General features: G+C 40.5%; 1 protein-coding gene across 2 annotated transcripts in view; it reads left to right on the forward strand.

Moving 5' to 3' along the window:
• The window catches only part of kdm4b (lysine (K)-specific demethylase 4B), a 280,148-nt gene that overhangs the window by 120,827 nt on the left and 137,965 nt on the right, over window positions 1-21,356 (forward strand). For both annotated transcript variants that reach the window (XM_055658796.1, XM_055658797.1), the window contains one exon: window positions 3,502-3,639. In XM_055658796.1, the coding sequence (XP_055514771.1) occupies window positions 3,502-3,639 (138 nt within the window). The remainder of the gene's footprint in view (window positions 1-3,501; window positions 3,640-21,356) is intronic.

Consider the following 21,356-nt stretch of genomic DNA (forward strand, 5'->3'; position numbering starts at 1 on the left):
TTTAAGAAAGCAGTTGGAATGGTTTGGAGCAATGGAAATTTTGATTTTAGTTCCTCAAGTTGCCGTTTCAGTCCCTCCTTTTGTCTTCCTTCATCTATTGTTAAGCTTACCATAGTATTTACAACTATGAAGCAGACCATTTGGTTCTACATATCATGCCACAGATTATGCTCTGTAAAAGCTCGTCCCACGCTTCTCACCGGTCCTCCAATCATTTTCTCGCCCATATTTAACTGGATTCACTTAAATTCCCTCAGTTGACCAATTAGCTTTTGACTTTAGTGTTTTTTTATTCAGTATTTCAACCAAAAAAATGCATTTCCTTTGCTAAATCTCCCCGCAATTTCATCATTTTTTACCAGGTTATTCTTAATTTGCCATTAAAAATAAAAATGCTCAAGGCTTGACCACTACTCTTGTATTAAGATAAGGTTTTCCTATTACACTTTGCATTCCTGGAGAAAAATATTGGCTGGAATCGAAGGTCTGCAAGCTTATGATACAGGAAAAGAAGTGAGGGATGGTGTGTGCTTATAACTCCGTATGTCTGTGATTTGCACAGTAGCTGATAGCTTGTGCTCGCTGATGCCTGCCAGCCATCCTCCAGGCAGTGACACCTTTACGTGCTTATTAATTGTATTTCATACGAATTATGCTTGCCTTCATTGCCCCAATCTTGTGCTGACTTAGACGGGAATTTACAAGAACTTAATTTCAAAATAGAAATTGTGGACCTGATATAAAAAAAATATTCAATACAGTGCTGACTGTTTCCTTACTAGAGTTTCAAGACCCCCACCCTCCTAGCACTTATGGTAGTTTGATCCACTGCAAATATATTGTACATTTGCTTGAAATACATGATTATTAAACAAGTAATACTGTAGATGTTTGAGGACTAGAGGTGGTTTCAGGTCTTGATCAATTGTGAGAAAATGCTATTTGGCCTTCCAGTTCCACGCCACACTGACCGACACAACTTCGAAGTATGAATAACAATTGTTTTGCAGAAGTGCAAGTGAGCATCTCCAACTATAGAGAGAGTTTAACCACCTATTTTTGGCACTTAACATCATTGCCATTACTGGATCCCCAGCCACCAATATCAAAGGATTCAGCATTGGCCAAATATTCAACTGAGCCATCATGATACCATGTCTTAAATAGACAGACAGAGGCTGGGTATTCTTTGCCCAGTTACTCATCTTTAGATGCGCCATGTTTTTTTACAAGGGATAAATTAGTGATGTGATAGACTATCCTTCCACTTGCCAGATGCTCTCTACTTACCTGAAACTGTCAAGAAAGTTGACCCTGTGCACGATAAAGCAACCTTATCAAACTTCCTAAACATTCATTGCCTTCATAAATGGCTACAGTGTGGACAATCAAGGGTGAGAAAAGCATTTTTTTCCATGTTGCACACCATTCTGATCCGGAAATATATTATTGGCCCCTCATTCTGACTGAGTTTAAATCCTGAAAGCTTTACAACAGAGTATGAGAGTACGATCACATCTACCTTATTCAGGGTAAGTGGAGATGAGCAATAAATGCTGGCCTTGGCAGAACTGCAGGTGTCCCTGAAATTAATGCGAAATAATCCAGAGTATATTTTATCGGCAACTATATTAACCCAAGCAGCTCCCCCGTCTCCTCCTCACCTATTCGGAATCCCTGGTCCCAAAATATCTTTGTGTAGGAAAGAACTGCAGATGCTGCTTTAAATGGTAGGTAGGCACAAAATGCTGGAGAAACTCAGCGGGACAGGCAGCATCTCTGGAGAGAAGGAATGGGTGACTTTTCGGGTTGAGACTCTTTTTCAGACTGATGATAGGAAAGTGGGCAGGACAGAGATAGAATGTAGTTGGAGACAGTAAGACGGGTGGGAGAACTGGTAAGGGGGAAGGGGATGGAGAGAGAGGGGAAAGCAAGAGCTATTTGAAGTTAGAGAAGTCAATGTTCATACCACTGGGATGCAAGCTACCCAGGCAAAATATGAGGTGCTGTTCCTCCAATTTGCGCTGGGCCTCACTCTGACAATGGAGGAGGCCCAGGCCAGAAAGGTCAGATTGGGAATGGGGGGAAGTTAAAGTGCTGAGCAACTGGGAGATTAAGTAGGTTAAGGCGGACTGAGCAGAGGTGTTCAGCAAAATGATTGTTGAGCCTGCGCTTGGTCTCGCCAATGTACAGGAGTTGACACCTGGAACAGTGGATACAGTAGATGAGGTTGGAGGAGGTGCAAGTGAACCGCCGTGTAGGAGCCATTCATGCTTAGGCTAGTTACTGTTAGCATATTTTATTGTTTTGTCTAGATATTTCTTGTAGAATTATTTTGAAAGCTTGGAGGTGGGCCTTTGATACGTAGATTAATGTTACATATAGCGAAACCACAGGGAGTGGTCAAATCAGACTGGAGCGGGCACGAGAGAATGAATACAGTTTTACCAGATCAGATAGTAAGAATGGAAAGCTACAATTTGTATATGAATAAAGAGGATCTGGTATGTTCACTTCTTTGTCTGTACAACTACTTCAATAAAGAATCAATTAAACTAGAAAGGACAACTGAAAGGTTTGTTTTTGCTGTCGTCTGTGTAAGTTCTACTCCTCCCTGCCTGTGCATTAACGGCAATGAAAAGTTGAAGCTTGGAAAAGATTTAAATTGCCAGTACACTCTGCCACACCTGGAATGACTGTCGGCGTCTTTGGATGGAGTCTAGGGGGGGAGGTAAAGGAACAGGTTTGCAGGGTAAAGTACCTGGGGAGGGGCTGGTTTGAGGTGGAAAGGGATGAGTTAGCCAGGGAATTGCGGAGGGAAAGGTCTCTGTTGAAAGCAGAAAGGGTTGGAGATGGGAGGATGTGGTCAGTCGTGGGATCCTTTTAGAGAAAATGTTGGAGGATTATGTGCTGTATGCGATGGCTGATGGTGTGGATGGTGAGGACAATGGGGACTCTGTCCTTGTTACGACTTGGGGGGAGGGGGAGCAAGAGCGGAGCTGCAGGATATCAAGGAGACCCTAGTGAGAGCCTAATCTATAATGGAAGAAGGGAACCCCCGTTTCCTAAAGAATGAGGACATCTCTGATGACCTGGTATGGAAAACCTCATCCTGGGCGCAGATGCAGCGTAGACGGAGGAATTGGGAGTATGGGATAGAGTCTTTACAGGAAGCAGGGTGGGAAGAAGTGTAGTCCAGATAGCCATGGGAGTCAGTGGGTTTGTGATAGATGTTACTTCCTATAAAGACTCCACCCCATATCCCCATCCTCTACCCAAAATATCTTTACCACACCATCAGTTTGAACAGTGGAAAAACTCTTAATTCTGCATTTTATTCACATTTTATTATCAGTCAACTTTAATTATATAACTTGCATTCAATACAACGTTTACAATTATTTCTAATTTTCGTATTGAGCAATGGTTGGTTCTGTGATTGTTGATCAGCATAGTTTTTTAATGACATCAAAGCCTTTAGCTTCTACTTTTTCACTTCAGATTACACAAGAGGCTGGCGAGTTTATGATCACCTTTCCCTATGGCTACCATGCTGGTTTTAACCATGGATTCAATTGTGCAGAATCAACCAACTTTGCCACACTTCGCTGGATCGATTATGGGAAAATGGCTACTCAGGTAAGAAGTGTGTAAACTCTGATTTGCTTGCAATTCAGTTACATGGGTCATTCATTGGATATTAGATCTCACTATTCAGTAAGCCACTACTAAAACCCATTCTAAGAATACATAATGCAAGTGGAAAATCAATTTGTCGTTTTCCTCTCCTGACCCCACCCATTGTCTCCATGTGTTCTCCCTCCAATTTCCCCTTGCCACAAATCTGCTCACTAAATGGAAAAAAAACAGAAATCTTTTGAAATAGAAAGCTGTGGACACAATGCTTCGCTTTCTTTCTCTTTGGAATCTACCCAACAGTCAGTCAATGTATTAGTTGTGGGTGAGAAGGATACTACTAACAATGGCGGTCATGTGAGCAAATAATGAACTTTCCTGAAGTTGAACACTGGATCATTTATTTTAACTTTATGGCACATCATCAACATGTTTTTGAAATGTTTTAACATTTTTAATATGTTCTTTCAGTTTTCATGTGATTATTATCAACGTCAATTTTGTATCTCACTGTTCAGTTTACTTTGCTCTGCTGGGTAATATAGGCTATCAACTGCATTAGCAGGTGTGTGTAATGGAAATCTCTGTTGCTTGGTAGTCTGTCTACCTGTTGAAAAGCTTCTGTGTGATTAGTAAGTAGAGGTACAGGATAAGGAATTGGCTCGTAGCCAGGCTGAAGTATTAATTACCAGGTGTATCACTAGACTGTTCAATTTGTTTCTGTGAGTGTGATCCTCAGGCTATTTAGTTCTGAAAATAAAAATATGTAACATTGTAATTTTTTTAACTTGGAAGTTAATGGATGTGTAAACATATTTCAAGACTGCTTATAAAACCCTATAGAGTGCAGTACTTTTCATAGAAAGTATTTATAAAATGTATTATCTTTGGATTTAAACTGCTATATGAATGTGTGAGTGCTTGTGGCTTTTAAAGTAAGAATCTTAACTCCAAATATCTTGGCATGTAATGACATGCAAGACTGAATTAAATGAGTCAAGTCATTGTCAGCCACGGTACATGGAGGGCAGGAACTGAGATTTCTCATTTTATCTTTGCCCTCGGGACTTGGGTTACTTGACTAATTGGTTTCTAATAAGTTTGTAAAATAGTACAGTCATAAATTCAATTTATAGCTGTTGAAACTAAAGCAGAAAGCTCGAATATAGTATTTCTGCAATTAAACAGTTCATTGAAAGCAAGATTACAAGTGGGAAGAACAACGTATTGAAAAAGGTTAGCCTTTGTAATTCATTTGTGGGTATTGATGCCATTGGCACAACCATGATTTGGTGCCCATAGCTAATTGCTCATAAACTACAAACTTGAAGTGCTGTAGAGAATGTGTGAAGGTGCTCTTACATGTTAAGGCCAGGAGCTCAAGGATTTGGGTGCATCCTGGTTAGGATGGTGTGTAACTTAGATCTGATGCTCCCTTAATCTAATTTTATGCAATTTATTTAGAAAATAAGCAAAATGGAAATACATCAGATTTGCAAGGGTAATGGTAAATCACCCTGGAATCTTGAGGGTTTGACATCATTACTAAATTAGTAACAAAGCCACAAAGATTTGTATTTATCCTCTGTTTTCGTAAATTCTATAGCCCATTTTTACAGACAGTGAATTACTCTGGAATTATAAATGCTAAAAAAGAACCAATTGTAATGACACCTACAGTGCCCTCCATAATGTTCAGGACAAAGACCCATCATTTATTTATTTACCTCTGTACTCCACAATTTGAGATTTGTAATAGGAAAAATATGGGTAAAGTGCACAATGTCAGATTTTATTCAAGGCCATTGTTATGCATTTTGGTTTCACCATGTAGAAATTACAGCTGTGTTTATACATCGTCGTTCCCCCAATATATTTTCATATGTGATTCGCATCTCCTCGAAAACCCGATGTGGTAACGGTGACATTTTTTAATTTTCATGAGGTAAATCAGGCGATTTTCCTCATTATTTCAAAATCCCCTTAATCTGAAAATTTGATTCATTAATCTCCCCCCCTCCCTCCTCCTCTCCCTCCCCCCCCTCCCCCCTCCCCCCCCCTCCCCCCCCTCCCCCCTCCCCCCCTCCCTCTCCCCCCCTCCTCCTCTCTCTCCTCTCTACCCTCCCCCCCCTCCTATTTCCCCCCCATCTCCCCCCCCCCTCCTCTTTCCCCCCCCCCCTCTCTCTCCCCCTCTCTCCCCCTCTCTCCCCCCTCCTCTCTCTCCCCCCCCCTCTCCCCTCCACCACTCCCCACCCTCCCCCCTCCCCCCCCCCCCCACATAACCTAAAATTATCTAAAGCAATTGATATTGTCCACCCTTTGGAACACTTTGAATTGTTAAATATGGCAGCAGGTAATGCAGTTTCAGTCTACTTTGTTAATGTCTTGGGAAGAAACTTTGGAAGTGTCATCAGATCTGCCTGACGCCGCCTTTTTCCAACTGATAAACAGTTCAACTTGTTAGCACACTCTGGTTTTGACAGATCCTTTACTGTTTCTCTCAAATTTAGTTTTCTTTTGTGACACTTTGCAGCAAGTGCTTTCATCTTCAGATAGATGTAAGATGGTAGGTTTTGCAAAGTTATAATTTTACATTTGTGAGTGCAAAAGAACAGCATTCAACTTACTGAACTTTTTTACTCTGATATTGATTTATTCTCGTACTTATTGTCTAGAAATTCTGTCTTCATCAGTGGTTAAACTTCCCTTTGTGTTAATGAATTCTTGGCCTTGATTTTCATTGTCACAAGAGTACATTTGGGCTAGTTTGTAATGCTTATATTCAAAAGACTTGCAAATGTAGAGTGTTTTGGAGCAGATGCATTCGCTGCAGAGTATTTCAAATATGGTGTGAAATATAACTTTTTGTGTCGACTTTCAATGGAATGCTAATGACCACTGCAGAATCAATTCCGAGTGTGGCATTAGTCGTGATTGCAATTTTAGCTATCAATGTTGCAAACAAGTATATAATTTGGCTGAGCATTAGTTTCCGTTCACTTACAAGAAACTTCTCATTTAGAGTATTTATTTCTGGAGGCATTGCTACGCTTGTTTCGCATTCTGTTCTGTGAAAAAATGTGCATACAGATTTGTATTCTGTTGCTATTCTGTCGTTTTTCTCACATTACAATCCTTGAAATGAAACACTTATCCTGAAGAAAGGCACTGCCAAGGCTAATAAAGTTTGATTCAAGCAATTTGATGATGGGGTAGAGTGGTTCTCTAAATTGCTTGGAGACTTGCAGGAATGTGTGATTAAACCAAGTATGAGCGGAGCTGAACAAGAGTAGATGGTATCTTATTGGGATAAACTATGCTGACCACCTGGATGCTGGTTTTGCTCTTAAAACTCTGCAATTGCAGTCACAAGATTGGATCAGGAATAGGCCTTCATGCCCTTTAAACCTGCACCGCTATTTAATATGATCATGGCAGATATATACTGCCCTCATATTCTCTTTGGTTTAATTTCTCCATAACCCTCTGTTCATTGTTCTACCAAATATTTATCCATCTCCATTTTAAATACTTCTAATGATTCAGCTTCCACCATCGACTGGGGGAATTTTAATGAACTCCCGTGTTAAAGATGTTTGGCACTCTATTTGGTAGCTATGCCCCCTTGTTTGAAATTCCCTTGTGAGGAAAAACATCCCAACATCTACTCTGTCAAGATCCCTTAGAAACTTACGTGCTTGAATAAGGTGGCTCCTTATTCTTCTGAATCTCAAGGATTTTGTGCCCAAACTCATCTTTCTATCTTAGTTTTAAGTAGGGAGACCAAAACTGCACACAGTACAATAGGTGAGGCCTCCCGTACCCATTGTACAAAGCAACGGACCTCCCTATTTTTAAACTCCAAACCAAAGGCAATGTAGGATAAAATAGTATTCATAGTCAAGAGATAGTGGGTCCAGGTTATTTCTAAGGTAGAACTTGATATGACCCATAATCAACCTTACAAAGCACTTCATCGATACGGACGTCAGTGCCACTGGTTAGTAGTGATTGAGGCATGTCACCTTACTCTTCAATGTTGATGTCAATGTTGATGCATGTGTGAATCTCAGACCTCAGTAATGATGTTGAAAATGTTTGGGAAAATTGCAGCCAGTTGACCTGCACAGGTTTTGAGAATGCAACTAGGTACACCATTGGGTTCAAATGCTTTCGGAAGGTGAACCCTACAGAAGGTTCTTCTGATGTCGGCCTCTATGACTGTGATTACAATACTATCTAGGACTATGCGGCCCGAGAAGGCACATCAGTGTTCTCCCTATCGAAATGTGACTTTACTACTTAGCCTATTAACTGCCTAACCACTTAACTCCTTGTTGGACCACTCGTCTAGCCTTTTGTTATTTATGCGGCAGAACACTTGGATGGAAACAATGTCAGGTCAGCGCTGTTTGTGGATTTTGGGTAGGAGATAAAAACAGGCAGCGCAGAGTTACAATACTCTCAGGTAATGGTGGATATTTCTTTGTTGGGCTGATTTTAAAAATAATAATTTTAATGTCATGTTTGTAGATTGCTTCCTTCCAAGCTACATCTTTTGGAGCTACAACAACCAGGCTTTCTTGTTGATAATACATGATAACAATCAGAATAGATACAAGGGACTACAGATGCTGGTTTTACAAACTAGCTGGAATAACATCAGAGACAGCATCTCGGGAGGGCATGAGAATAGAGGCCATGTTTCGAGTCAGGGTTCTTCTTCAGACTTCGTAACAATCAGATTGGGTAATATCGTAAAGGTTAAACTAATGCAGAAATAAGTCATCTATTTAAATTTCACCCGTTTAGAATTGGTTCTTAATTATTTTTTAAAGATTCAACAATTATGGACATAAAATGTGATTTTTTTGTTTTAAAGATTTTCGCAACTGGTATTAATTGCAGTCATATGCTTCGCTAACCATTTGTTTTCTAGGGTATCAATTTTAATAAATGATTGTTTTATTTTTTAATACATGCTAATTAAATGCATTACAAGCTATTTTGAATAGGTTGCAATATAATGGTCTGATTCTGCATATTTTACAATTGTTTTTCCGTGTTACGCATTGAGGTAGTTGATAGCATTCAAACCTGAATGACTGTGTTGCCTGATGAACATGCAGGCTGAGCCCTCCTGTTTCTGCACTCTGTGCCAGCAAAGTTTGTTCGAAAATACATTTGATGTTTTATTTCTGTATCAGTTAGAAATAGAGAGCTGTATCATAATGTGTAATCATCTGGATTTTCTCAGAATATTATTTTTGAATTAGGAGAATTTACAATAAATGCCTTGGGATGCAGTTTCTTCGTGAGACGAAAATCTCAATTTTATAACATCTCTTTTATTCCTTACGATTAAGTAGTTCAAACATTCTAGGCTGAATTACCAGAGGAAAACTGGGCTGTGTAAAGTAGTTACACATTTATGTTATGATATGGCAAACAAGATGACTTTTAATTATATTTGCAGAATATTTTGCATGTGAAAAATCCAAACATAGTATTAAATTACTCCTCTCCAGGGCAGAGAGAAAAGAAAATCACTCATCGGGTACAGTGCAACAGTTTATGAAATAATGCCACATGCCAGTCAATCACCCAACTCACTTGCTATTTCTCGGTCTTGAGGTATGTAGGTTAAATGATATGCCCAGTCAAGTAAGGAAAACATGAAGTGATTATTCATTTAAACATTATTCTGTTGAACTATCTCTGACAGCTCTATCCCTTTCCTCGATCTTTGTCTCCATAACTGGCAACAGACTATCAAGTGATTTCTATTACAAACCCACTGACTCCCACAGTTATCTTGACTGTACTTCCTCCCGCCCTATCTCCTACAACGACACCATCCTTTATTCTCAATTTCCCCGTCTCAGCTCTCAGGGTGAGGCTTTGCGCTTTAAGACGTACAAACAGTCTTCTTTCGTCAGTAAACATGCTGTCACAGATGGAGCCCTCACACGCGTCTCCTCTGTATCGCGTAGTTCTGTTCTTGCTCTCCCTTTCCCCAGAGGGAACAAGGATTCCTCAAATTATTCCAGCATTTTTTTTTGCTCCTGTCGAGTGTTTTGATTTTGTACTGCTGAAATTTTGTGAGGAAGCAGTGAACGTTGATCTCTTTTTATCTCTTGGAACAAAATGGTTTAACCCATAATTGGACATAAGATTTGTAAAAGATAATTGTTATATAAACTATAATAAGATCATATTCCAAAGTAAATACTTTGTTTGCATGTTGAGAAATGAACACATACTCTAAAAGTACTAACCCAATCTGTGAATACAATGAGCTGTCCATGGTTCAATCCTATTCTGCTCCCCTCTCTCTCAACTCATTTTCCATTATGAAGATGACTGTACTTTCTGTATTTCAACTGCATTTTCTATTATGTAGATGGTGCTGCCTCCTACACTGATGTAGAACCCAAATTTTATTACCTTTAGACTTTTTAACTTTGGAGATATTGCATGGAAAAGGCCCTTTGGCCTATCAAGTCCGCACCGACCAGTGATGACCTAAACAGCAACCTCTGGTGACCTTGCCCGCCACCCAGGGTTTCCATGAGGTCACAGGAGGGTTTGGTCACTCTCCCTAATGGTCGAAAGTGGTTTCCGCATGGTCGAGGCTTCATCTAGGTTGCTGCTATTTTTTCATCATGATTAAAACCGGCCTCGACTAAAAATAGGTTGCCATTTTAAAAATCGATAATTTTTTAGTCGCAGGTCTAGTCGAAGCCGGTTTTCTTCATAGTCGAGGAAGGTTTTCAACATATGCGTGGGAGGTGGTAGGAGGTTGCAGGTCACCTCGACCTTGATTTTTATTTGGGTGGCGGGCAAGGTCACCAGAGGTTGCTGTTTAGGTCTCCTAAGTGGGACAGGCCCTTTACTATCCTTCACACTATGGACAATTTACAATTTTACTGAAGCCAATTAACCTACAAACCTGTACATCTCGAGTGCGGGAGGAAACTAGAGCACCCAGAGAAAACCCATATGGTTGCAGGGGGAACGTACAAATTCCATACCAGTCAGCACCCGCAGTCAAGATTGAACCTGTGTCTCTAGCACAGGAAGGCAGCAGCTCCACCACTAGGCCAGTATGCCGCCCTTTGCTGACCATTTCCATCCTGCTCTCAGTCTCATGTGATCCATGTCTGACTCTTCCTGTTTTTTGGGGGTATTTCAGTCTCCTGTCTTAAGGGATATTGCGATGCTTAACATGGAAAACAATTACAAAATGAGCAGCATCAGTCCAATAAATTACAGTCAGATAGCATGTAATCCATTCAATCTTGTTTCTTTGTAAATAAATTTAAACAGGAATGTTTTACTTAATTTTAATGAGAAGTAAAAGCTTTATTATTAGTTTTCTGGCACTTGACATACCTGTCTATTTTAGGTCCATTGGCATCCAGCATAGCAATTAAATTGAGATTTCTATTAGAAGCTACTTAGATTTTTTGGCAATCTTGATACACCACATTGAGATTATAAGTGTGTTTGATTTCCATTTGGCTGATTAAAGTCCTGTGTGATTTTCAATTGTATGCAATAGGAATGCTCAGTTCCACATCGGGTTTGTGGAGATTAAGCTGATGTAACTTTAGGGTGTAATAGAATGTGTCGTCCCAGGAAAGGGACCGGAAAAACATCAAAGTCTGTCAAATGCTCCTGAATATTATCAAGCTACCCTTATTGAAATGTGCATGGCTGAAGCACAGCGAAGAACATTCATAATGATTGGTTTACTGTCCAGTTTCATTCTTGGACAACACAAGGTATTTCTGGCTATGGTTCCCCATGGAAACTTACCTCACCATCGATCAGGACTGGAGAGCTGGGAAAAATTGATGTTTGTGGATGATATCTGCTTACAGACAAGCTTCCTGAGCTCACTGGCTATGCACTATCTGGAAAATGTTGTTTCTTACAGTGTTAAGCCATTCCAACCAGAAGTGCGCAAAAATGACATCCCACCATAAATTTCACTGCTGGTTCCCTGGTTCATAGGTACATGTTTGCTTAGTCTTTAAAATGAACTCGACTGTGAGACATGGGGTGGGGGAGGAGTTGAGAGGTGGGGTTATTCTGCAGGGCAGGCTAGCAGTAAGAGGGGAGGCAGTAACGTCTAAAAAGGGTGATTAGAGTAGATAGGGATGCGAGACTGATGGTATTGTGGGGACTTGGAGATTAGGAGTTTGATGGTGACTGGAGGTTGAGGAAGATGGTGCCACACTATGAAGGTTTAAAGCATTTGAAAAGACATAAAGTGCTGGAGTAACTCAGTGGGTCTGGCAGCATCTCTGGAGATCATGAATAGGTGACATTTTGGGGTTAGGACCTTATTTCAGACTGATTATAGTAGGGGAGAGAAAGCAACAATGCCTGGCAAGCCTAGGTGGATACAGGCAAGTGAGGTTTTTGATTTGACAAGGGGGAAGATATGAAAAGACAAAAAGTGTGAGATAAGGAGATAATGATATGAGGTGCAAAATGTGAATATTCGTGGAAGGGAAGAAATGGGTGTGCATCAGTGGAGCCCTGGGAAGAGAGGCGGAGAAGGCAGTTGGGTTAGTTTCCTAAAATTGGAGAATTCAATGTTGATAGTGTCATTGAGTGATACAGTTTAGTAACATGCCATTCGGCCCAACTTGCCCGGCAAGGCCAACATGTCCTAGCCACACTAGTCCTACCTGCCCGCATTTGGTTCATATCCCCCAAACCTGTCCTATCCATGCACTTGTCTAATTGTTTCTTAAATGTTGGGATAGTCCCTGCCTCAACTACCTCCTCTGGAGCTTGTTCCATGCATCCGCCATCCTTTGTGTGAAAAAGTTACCCCTCAGATTCCTTTTAAATCATTTCTCCTTCCCTTAAACCTCTGGTCCTCTCTTCACCTACTCTGGGCAAGAGACTCTGTGCATCTACCCAATCTATTCCTCTCATGATCTTATACACCTCTATAAGATCACTCCTCATCCTCCTGTGCTCCAAGGAATAGAGACCCAGCCTACTCAACCTCTCCCTACAGCTCAGACCCTCTGGTCATGACAACATCCCTGTAAATCTTCTCTGTACCCTTCCCAGCTTGACAACATATTTCCTGTAACACAGTGCCCATAACTAAACACAATACTCTAAATGCGCCTTTTCCAACATATTTTTCAACTGCAACATGAGCTCCCAACTTCTATACTCAATACTCCGGCAGATGAAGGCCAATGTGTCTTTTTGACCACCCGATGTACCTGCAATTCCACCTTCAAGGAACCATGCACCTGCACTCCTAGATCCCTCTGCACTACCCAGAGCCCTACCATGTTAGACTTGTCAAAATACAACACCTCACATTTCTCTGCATTAAATTCCATCCACCATTCCTCAGCCCACCCGGCCAATCGATCAAGATACTGCTGCAATTTTTCACAACCATCTTCACTATCTGCAAAACCATCCACTTTTGTATCATCTGCAAATTCGTTAACCTTGCTGTGTATGTTCTCAGCCAAATCATTGATATAAATATCAAACAGTAACAGGCCCAGCAACAAAGTCTAAGTCGCAGGCCAGTCTGGGAAGCAACCTTCCTCCATCACCCTATGCTTCCTTCCGTGAAGCCAAATTTCTATCCATTCAGCTATCTCTACTTGGATTCCATGCGGCTTGAGGCAGGGGCTGGCGGGGGTGGGCGAGCGTCCTGGAGCCGGGGGAGGGAGAAGCCGAACGTACCCGGCGTGGCCTCTTCCCGCCCCAGACAGCCCAATAACCCAAAAGGAAAATTTGTTTGGAATGTTTTTCGCGGTGGTTTTTTCAATTTTAGTAAATAGCTTTATTTATACATGATAATGATATAAGAATAAATAATGAAACAGAAACTACAGATCCTAATAATAGTATGCATAGGTTAGTCAGAATAAGTAAGAGAAAAAGATTGTTTCGTATTTTCAAGTGTTAATCCATTGTTACAAATGTGTGACCTGATAAGTTGTCTTTTGTTTATTTATTAATGAAACCAGCATATATTTCCAGCATAGACTCTTCATTGGTTTCATGTATATACTTTTCTAAAACCAGCTGAAACCCTCTATTCCAGGCATTGAATTCTGGTAGGAAAGGAATTCCTGCTGTGCTTTTTAAACACTCCAGTGATTGTCTGGCCACATCTTGGAAGACTTTCATTGTTTTTCACCTTGATCGCTGCACAGGCAGCTTTAATTTCTCTGGTGGATTTTTAATTTTTTATTAATCTCATTTTGTTGGAAATTAAGGAAGCTGATATTGAACATTAAGAAGAATTTTTAGTTCAGCGATGTGTTCACATGCAGTGACATAGAGAAAGCAGTTGATTGAGCTGCCTTGCTTACACTGTTATGCAGCGTAGCGTGAAATTACAGTACAAGCACTACTGAGAGGTTCCCTCTTCTTTCTGTTCCTCTCTCTCCTCCCCTGCCAACCATTTTTATTTATATTTGCCCTCGGAAAACAGCTTCTTTTCTGAATATTTCCTATTTTTTTTACGCTTGCAGTATTGTGTTCCAGGAAATGGTTGTAACTATGTCATTGGATTGGAATATTGCTATTCGTTATTAACGTTATGATGAATGATGCTGTAAATTCCTGAGAAGGGTGAAACTATGTCACTAGGAAAACAGTTTCCATTTACATCATAAAGGACCCAAGCAACATGAAGAAATCCACTTTCCTCACATTTGTTTGTTTAATTGAATGTATATGTCTATTTTTGTGAATATTTGATGGGTATGCATGTACATGTTTTATAAATGTTTGTTTTATTTTAAAACAAATGTAAGTAGAAACAATTTGTCCTTGGTGCTAGTGCTTGGTGCTACTGTGTTATGTCGGCCAACAATTTCAATCCCATTACTAACTAAACATTAAGTTGATTAGCCCTGCTATGCTACATCAGAAAGAAACCTTGCTGTTTTCCGAGCATCTTCACTCGCACACACAAACATTAGTAGAATGCCCTCATCCATTTATCCACTCAAAGGCCATTTCTTTAAGGACTGTAATTAAATTGTAATTACTTGCATTAAAACTGTAGATTACGTGTCATAGCATCAAATTTCACTAAGAAAACTAACAACTTCTGTAAAATGGCAACTGACGAGAAAATCCTTTCAAATCACAGTCAGCCACAGAATTATCATTGCTGCAGTGGCATGGCAATTAAGATTATTTACCCATCCTCCCCTTAATTTGTGCAGTTTGCTGCATTGGAGTATGGAAGTTGCCAGAGAGTCATGGGAATATTGTTCAAGTTGCTACTGGGACTTCTGATATGGTGTGCAGCCATTTCTCCAGATGTTAACTCCTTGACGCGGGTTCCTCAGCTGTGCATACATGGGAAATATTATTCTTCACTTGTTTGAGTAAGACCATGACTGATGCCTGAAGATCATGACACCTGAAGGGTCCCGACCCAAAATGTCACCTATTCATGTTCACACATGCTGCCTTTGCCGCTGAGTTAGTCCAGCACTTTGTCTTTTTGGTTAACCAACAAAAGCAGTTCTTTGTGTCTCCAGTCGATAGTGTTGCATTGTGTATGTAAATGGCTAATTCGATCAATCTGGACTTAAAAGGTGCTGGAGTTATAGTGCTGCTTTTGCATCAGTGGTTCTTGATTTTCAAGATTCTCTTCATTTGGATATAGCCTCTGTTCACTTGCTTCTTTAATCTCAGCCTTATGAATGTGACAGGCAATTAGTAGTAGATAGTAATAGGAATCGCCAGAAGTACCAGTCACCCAACCAGCGACTACTGTTTCTCACCTGTAGAAAAACGTATTTCTGTTAAATCAGTGTGAACTGTAACGTCCAGATTCAGGAACAGCTTCTTCCCTACAGTCATGGCTATTAAACACTACAACCTCATAAGCTATGAACTACAATAGACTATTATTATTATTATTATTGCACTGTTCTTGTTTGTTCTTTTTTTTTTTCTGACTTTTTGTTATATTATTTAATATGATTACATATTCTGTTGTGCTGCAGCAAGTAAGAATTTCATTGTTCTGTCTGGGACATATGACAATAAAACACTCTTGACTCTTGACATTGTGAATTTGAGGACATTTTCAAACTGTCACAGCATGATTGCTGACTGCAGTAATTCAAGTGTATTATGTCTGTGTGTGCTGCAAAAGGATATTTCAGATATCTCCTGCATAGTGGGAGGAATCACTTATTAGCATGAGAATCTGTAGGAAACACGACTAGCTGCATCCTGGAGGTGAATTTTCCCTGCATTATGTGTGAATTACTAGCACTCCCCAGATAATTTCTGACCCACTCCTCCATTGTACTAATGAAGATGGAGAGGAGCGTTTATACATTAGAAGTGCTTAGTCATGCGGTTGTAAAGGTGCAAAGAAATCACTCTGTAACGAGCTTTAGTTTTGCGTAAATGCAGCCATTTCTTTATATGAGACCACCTAGACGATTTCTCTAAGATGAAAAGCTGAGCTTCCTCCTTTTTTCTTTTCATATCCTAGAGTTAGGCACCTCAGTCCAGTTTGATATCTCTAAAATGTGCAGGTGCCTATAATTGGTTGAATGTGAGTTTGTAATTTTTTCTAATAAATCTAGCTTATATGGACAGTTGTTATAAAGTTATAGGGTCAAAAGAGTTGTACGACTGCATCGAAATTGGCCCTTCAGTGCAACATGTCCATGTCAACCTTTTTGCCCATCAACGCTAATCTCATTAGCCTGCATTAGGGCCATATTCTTCTGTGCTTTTTTATTAACATACCTATTTTTGAAAAATCTCTATGTTCCATCACACTTTGGAGAGATTGTTAAAATTATACAGCATTGAAGCAGGCCCTTCTGTCCACCCTGTCCATGGTGAACATTAAGTACCCAACTGTACCAATCCCGTTTACCAGCATTGAGTTTATAACCTCCTATGCCTTGGTTATTCAAGTGCATGTCCAAATGCTGCTTAAATATTGTTGGAGTATCTGTCTTAGGCAATGCATTCTACACCTCAACCACCTTCTCAGTGGGGAAAAAAGTGTAACCTCATGCTCCTCACCTTAAACATATGTCCTCTGGTCTTAAACATCTGGCACTGAGAAATGGGTTCTAGCATAAACGAGCATCTTGGTCAGCATGGGCGAGTTGGACTGAAGGGCCTGTTTTCTTGCTGTATAAACTTACGTTTCTATCTCTGCCACGAGGAAAAGTTTCTTACTATCTACCCTATCTAAAGCTCTCATAGTTTTGAACATCTCTACCAGCCACCTCTGTTCCAATGGAAACAAAGTTAAAGGAAACGTGGAAAGGGGGCTCTGGAATATAAGACCAGACATAACCTTATTGAATAATTGAACAGGAATAAGAGGCCATACTCCTATTTTTTAAAATATATTCTTATTTCTCCCCACCAATATCCACTCTTATTATATGTGGAGAATAAAAACGATTCATTTTTGTAATTGCACTACATTCTATTGTTATTGCACTGAGAGTTTGAGAGTGACCCCAATTTGAAAACATAGACCACAGTACAGAAACTATTGTTGTAATTTCACATAATCATAGCGTGATAAGTATTTTTGTGTTCTGCAAGCCTCTATTGCTTTACAAGTATAGTAGCTATCCCATTGTGAGGAGCAAGCAATATTTAGAGTTTATTGTATATTTATATGATAACATTGACCAGAGACACAAAATATTTCCTAAAATTATTGCTTTATACCCTGACCTTAAAATGGGAGCTATTCAGAGTTATCAAATGAAGATTTGTTCTTTCGATAACTGTACCGAAAATGAACTGCTGCAGCAATGTAAGAGGCAATTACACTTTTGTGTGTCGGGATAGCTGAATAAGGTGACAATATAAATTGAAGTAAAATTGTTTCATCATGTAATTGAAACATTCTCTTGGAAAAACAATTGCATTTTGCAATGTGAGGGCCTTATACTTTTAATATTTATAAAGTATTAAAATATCCATTGGCATCTAGAGGTGCAATTCAGATAAATTACTTGCATCCTAGATCTGTGCAATGTTTGGGTGTTGTCCTTTTAAATTCAATGCAGTTAATATGTTTTTCGCAGCTAAAGTATATAGGAATACTTTAATAAAGCTTACTATTGAGATAAGTATCACATGCTGAATATATTCTGAATGCTGAATTACACCATTTTCAACCCATGTTTCACAGATTGTGTCTGGTTGTTTTATTACAAAGTCTAGTTAATTACTGACAAGACTGAGGGTGTGGCCGGTAGATTTGGAAATGGTTGTATGAAGTACTATCCCATTTGTTTGAATGATTGAATTTTTCTTCTCGTGAAAAAGTTATATAATTAAGTCTTTAAATTGCCAGCAATCCCATTATTCTACAAGTGCTGCTGAAATTCATAGAAACATAGAAAATAGGTGCAGGAGGAGGCCATTCGGTCCTTCGAGCCAGCACCGCCATTCATTGTGATCATGGCTGATCGTCCCCTATCAATAACCCATGCCTGCCTTCTCCCCATATCCCTTGACTCCACTAGCCTCTAGAGCTCTATCTAACTCGCTCTTAAATCCATCCAGTGACTTGGCCTCCACTGCCCTCTGTGGCAGGGAATTCCATAAATTCATAACTCTGGGTGAAAATATTTTTTCTCACCTCAGTCCTAAATGACCTCCCCTTTATTCTAAGACTGTGGCCTCTGGTTCTGGACTCGCCCAACATTGGGAACATTTTTCCTGCATCTAGCTTGTCCAGTCCTTTTATAATTTTATATGTTTCCATAAGATTCCCCCTCATCCTTCTAAACTCCAGTGAATACAAGCCTAGTCTTTTCAATCTTTCCGAATATGACAGTCCTGCCATCCCAGGGATCAATCTCGTGAACCTACGCTGCACTGCCTCAATCACAAGGATGTCCTTCCTCAAATTAGGAGACTAAAACTGTACACAATACTCCAGATGTGGTGTCACCAGAGCCCTATACAACTGCAGAAGAACTTCTTTACTCCTATACTGAAATCTTCTTGTTATGAAGGCCAACATTCCATTAGATTTCAGATTCAGATTCAATTTTAATTGTCATTGTCAGTGTACAGTACAGAGACAATGAAATGCATTTAGCATCTCCCTGGAAGAGCGACATAGCAAACGATTTGAATAAATAATAATAAGTGTCCGGGGGGGGGTGGTGATTGGCAGTCACCGAGGTACGTTGTTGAGTAGAGTGGCAGCCGCCGGAAAGAAGCTGTTCCTCGACCTGCTGGTTCGGCAACAGAGAGACCTGTAGCGCCTCCCGGATGGTAGGAGGTTAAACAGTCCATGGTTGGGGTGAGAGCAGTCCTTGGCGATGCTGAGCGCCCTCCGCAGACAGCGCTTGCTTTGGACAGACTCAATGGAGGGGAGCGAGGAACCGGTGATGCGTTGGGCAATTTTCACCACCCTCTGCAATGCCTTCCGGTCGGAGACAAAGCAGTTGCCATACCATACTGTGATGCAGTTGGTAAGGATGCTCTCGATGGTGCAGCGGTAGAAGTTCACCAGGATCTGAGGAGATCACCAGGATCTACAATGAGCTCCTTGGTCTTCTTGGAGTTAAGGGCCAGGTTGTTGTCAGCGCACCATGCTGCTAAGTGCTGGACCTCCTCCCTGTAGGCCAGCTCATCGTTGTTGCTGATGAGGCCAATCACTGCCTGCTGTACCTGTATGCCAACTTTCAGTGACCGGTGTACAAGGACTCCCAGGTCTCGCTGCACCTCCCCCTTACCTAACCTAACCCCAATGAGATAATAATCTGCCCCTTGTTTTTGCCACCAAAGTGGATAACCTCACATTTATCTATATTACACTGCATCTGCCACGCATCTGCCCACTCACTCGACCTGTCCAGGTCACCCTGCAACCTCCTAACATCCTCTTCACAGTTCACACTGCCACCCAGCTCTGGGTCATCCGCAAACTTTCTAGTGTTGCTCCTAATTCCCTCTTCCAAATCATTAATATATATGCTAAACCGTTGCGGCCCTTACACTGAGCCTTGCGGCACTCCACTCGCCACTGCCTGCCATTCTGAAAACGGACTCGTTCACTCCTACTCTTTGCTTCCGGTCTGCCAACCAATTTTCTATCCATGTCAACACCCTACCCCCAATACCATGTGCTCTAATTTTAGTCATCAGTCTCCCGTGCGGGACCGTATCAAAGGCTTTCTGAAAGTCTTGATACACTACATCCCTTCATCCATTTTACTTCCATTTCACATCCTCAAAAAATTCCAGAAGATTAGTCAAGCATGATTTCGCTTTCATAAATCCATGTTGACTAATCCTTTACTGCTATCCAAATGCCCCCATTATTACCTCTTTAATAATTGACCCCAGCATCTTTCCCACCACCGAAGTCAGGCTAACTGGTCTGTAATTCCCCGTTTTCTCTCTCGCTCCTTCCTTGAAAAGTGGGATAACATTAGCTATCCTCCATTCCACAGGAACTGATCCTGAATCTATTGAACATTGGAAAATGATCACCAATGCGTCCACTATTTCTAGAGCCACCTCCCTGAGGACCCTGGGATGCAGACCATCAGGTCCAGGGGATTTATCATCCTTCAGTCCCATTAGCCTACCCAATGCTATTTCTCGCCTAATGAAAATTTCTTTCAGTTCCTCTACCCCTTTAGATCCTCTGTCCTCTAGTACATCTAGGAGATTGTTTGTGTCTTCCTTAGTGAAGACAGAACCAAAGTACTTATTCAACTATTCTGCCATTTCCTTGTTGCCCATAATAATTTCACCTGTGTCTGCCTTCATGGGACCCACATTTGACTTTGCTACTCTTTTTCCCTTAACTTATCTAAAGAAGCTTTTACTGTCCTTTTTATATTCCTGGCCAGCTTCCCTTCGTACTTCATCTTTTCAGCCCGTATTGCCCGTTTTGTTTCCTTCTGTTGTCCGATGAAAGTTTCCCAATCCTCTTGCTTCCGGCTACTCTTTGCTGTGTTATACATCTTTTCTTTTAGTTTTACTCTATCCCTAACTTCCCTTGAAAGCCACGATCGCCTCCTACTCCTGTTAGAATCTTTCTTCCTTTTTGGAATGAAATGATCCTGCGTCTTCCGGATTATGCCCAGAAATTCCTGCCATTGCTGTTCCACCGATATTCCTGCTAGGATCCCTTTCCAGTCTACCTTGGCCAGCTCCCCTCTCATGCCTTCATAGTCCCCTTTGTTCAACTGATTCAACTTTGTTCATATGATTATACATGTAGAAATTATGAACACAGAACTAATTTAAATGCAATAACATGCATGAACAGACAAATAAGTCTGAACAAATACTTGTGTACATCATATAATTTGTTATCAGTGATACATGATACCTAGATGTAAAATGAACCAGCACATTGGTCAACGTTTGCACGCTACTTTTCATCTTCCATTCTGATTCTGAAAAGAATCTAAAAAGAACAAACTCACTTTGATGGTCGTGGAGTACACAAGCGAACTGAGTTTAGGGTTTTTTCAGATGGAAGTGAATATTGCAGCATTTTGCTGAAGGGCCAGGTTGGTGTTTTCTGTGCAAGATGTATAACAAAATACCATCCATCCACTGATTGCTTAAATGGTGCAATAGTCATTTTTTTAAAGTGGACTGATCGAAGAACATCCAAATTTCCTTGTAATTTCCAAGAGCTAAATCTCTAAGCTTAAAATCTTTAA

The sequence above is a fragment of the Leucoraja erinacea genome, chromosome 29 (genome assembly GCF_028641065.1).
Source record: "Leucoraja erinacea ecotype New England chromosome 29, Leri_hhj_1, whole genome shotgun sequence".
Classification (NCBI taxonomy): Eukaryota; Metazoa; Chordata; class Chondrichthyes; order Rajiformes; family Rajidae; genus Leucoraja; species Leucoraja erinaceus.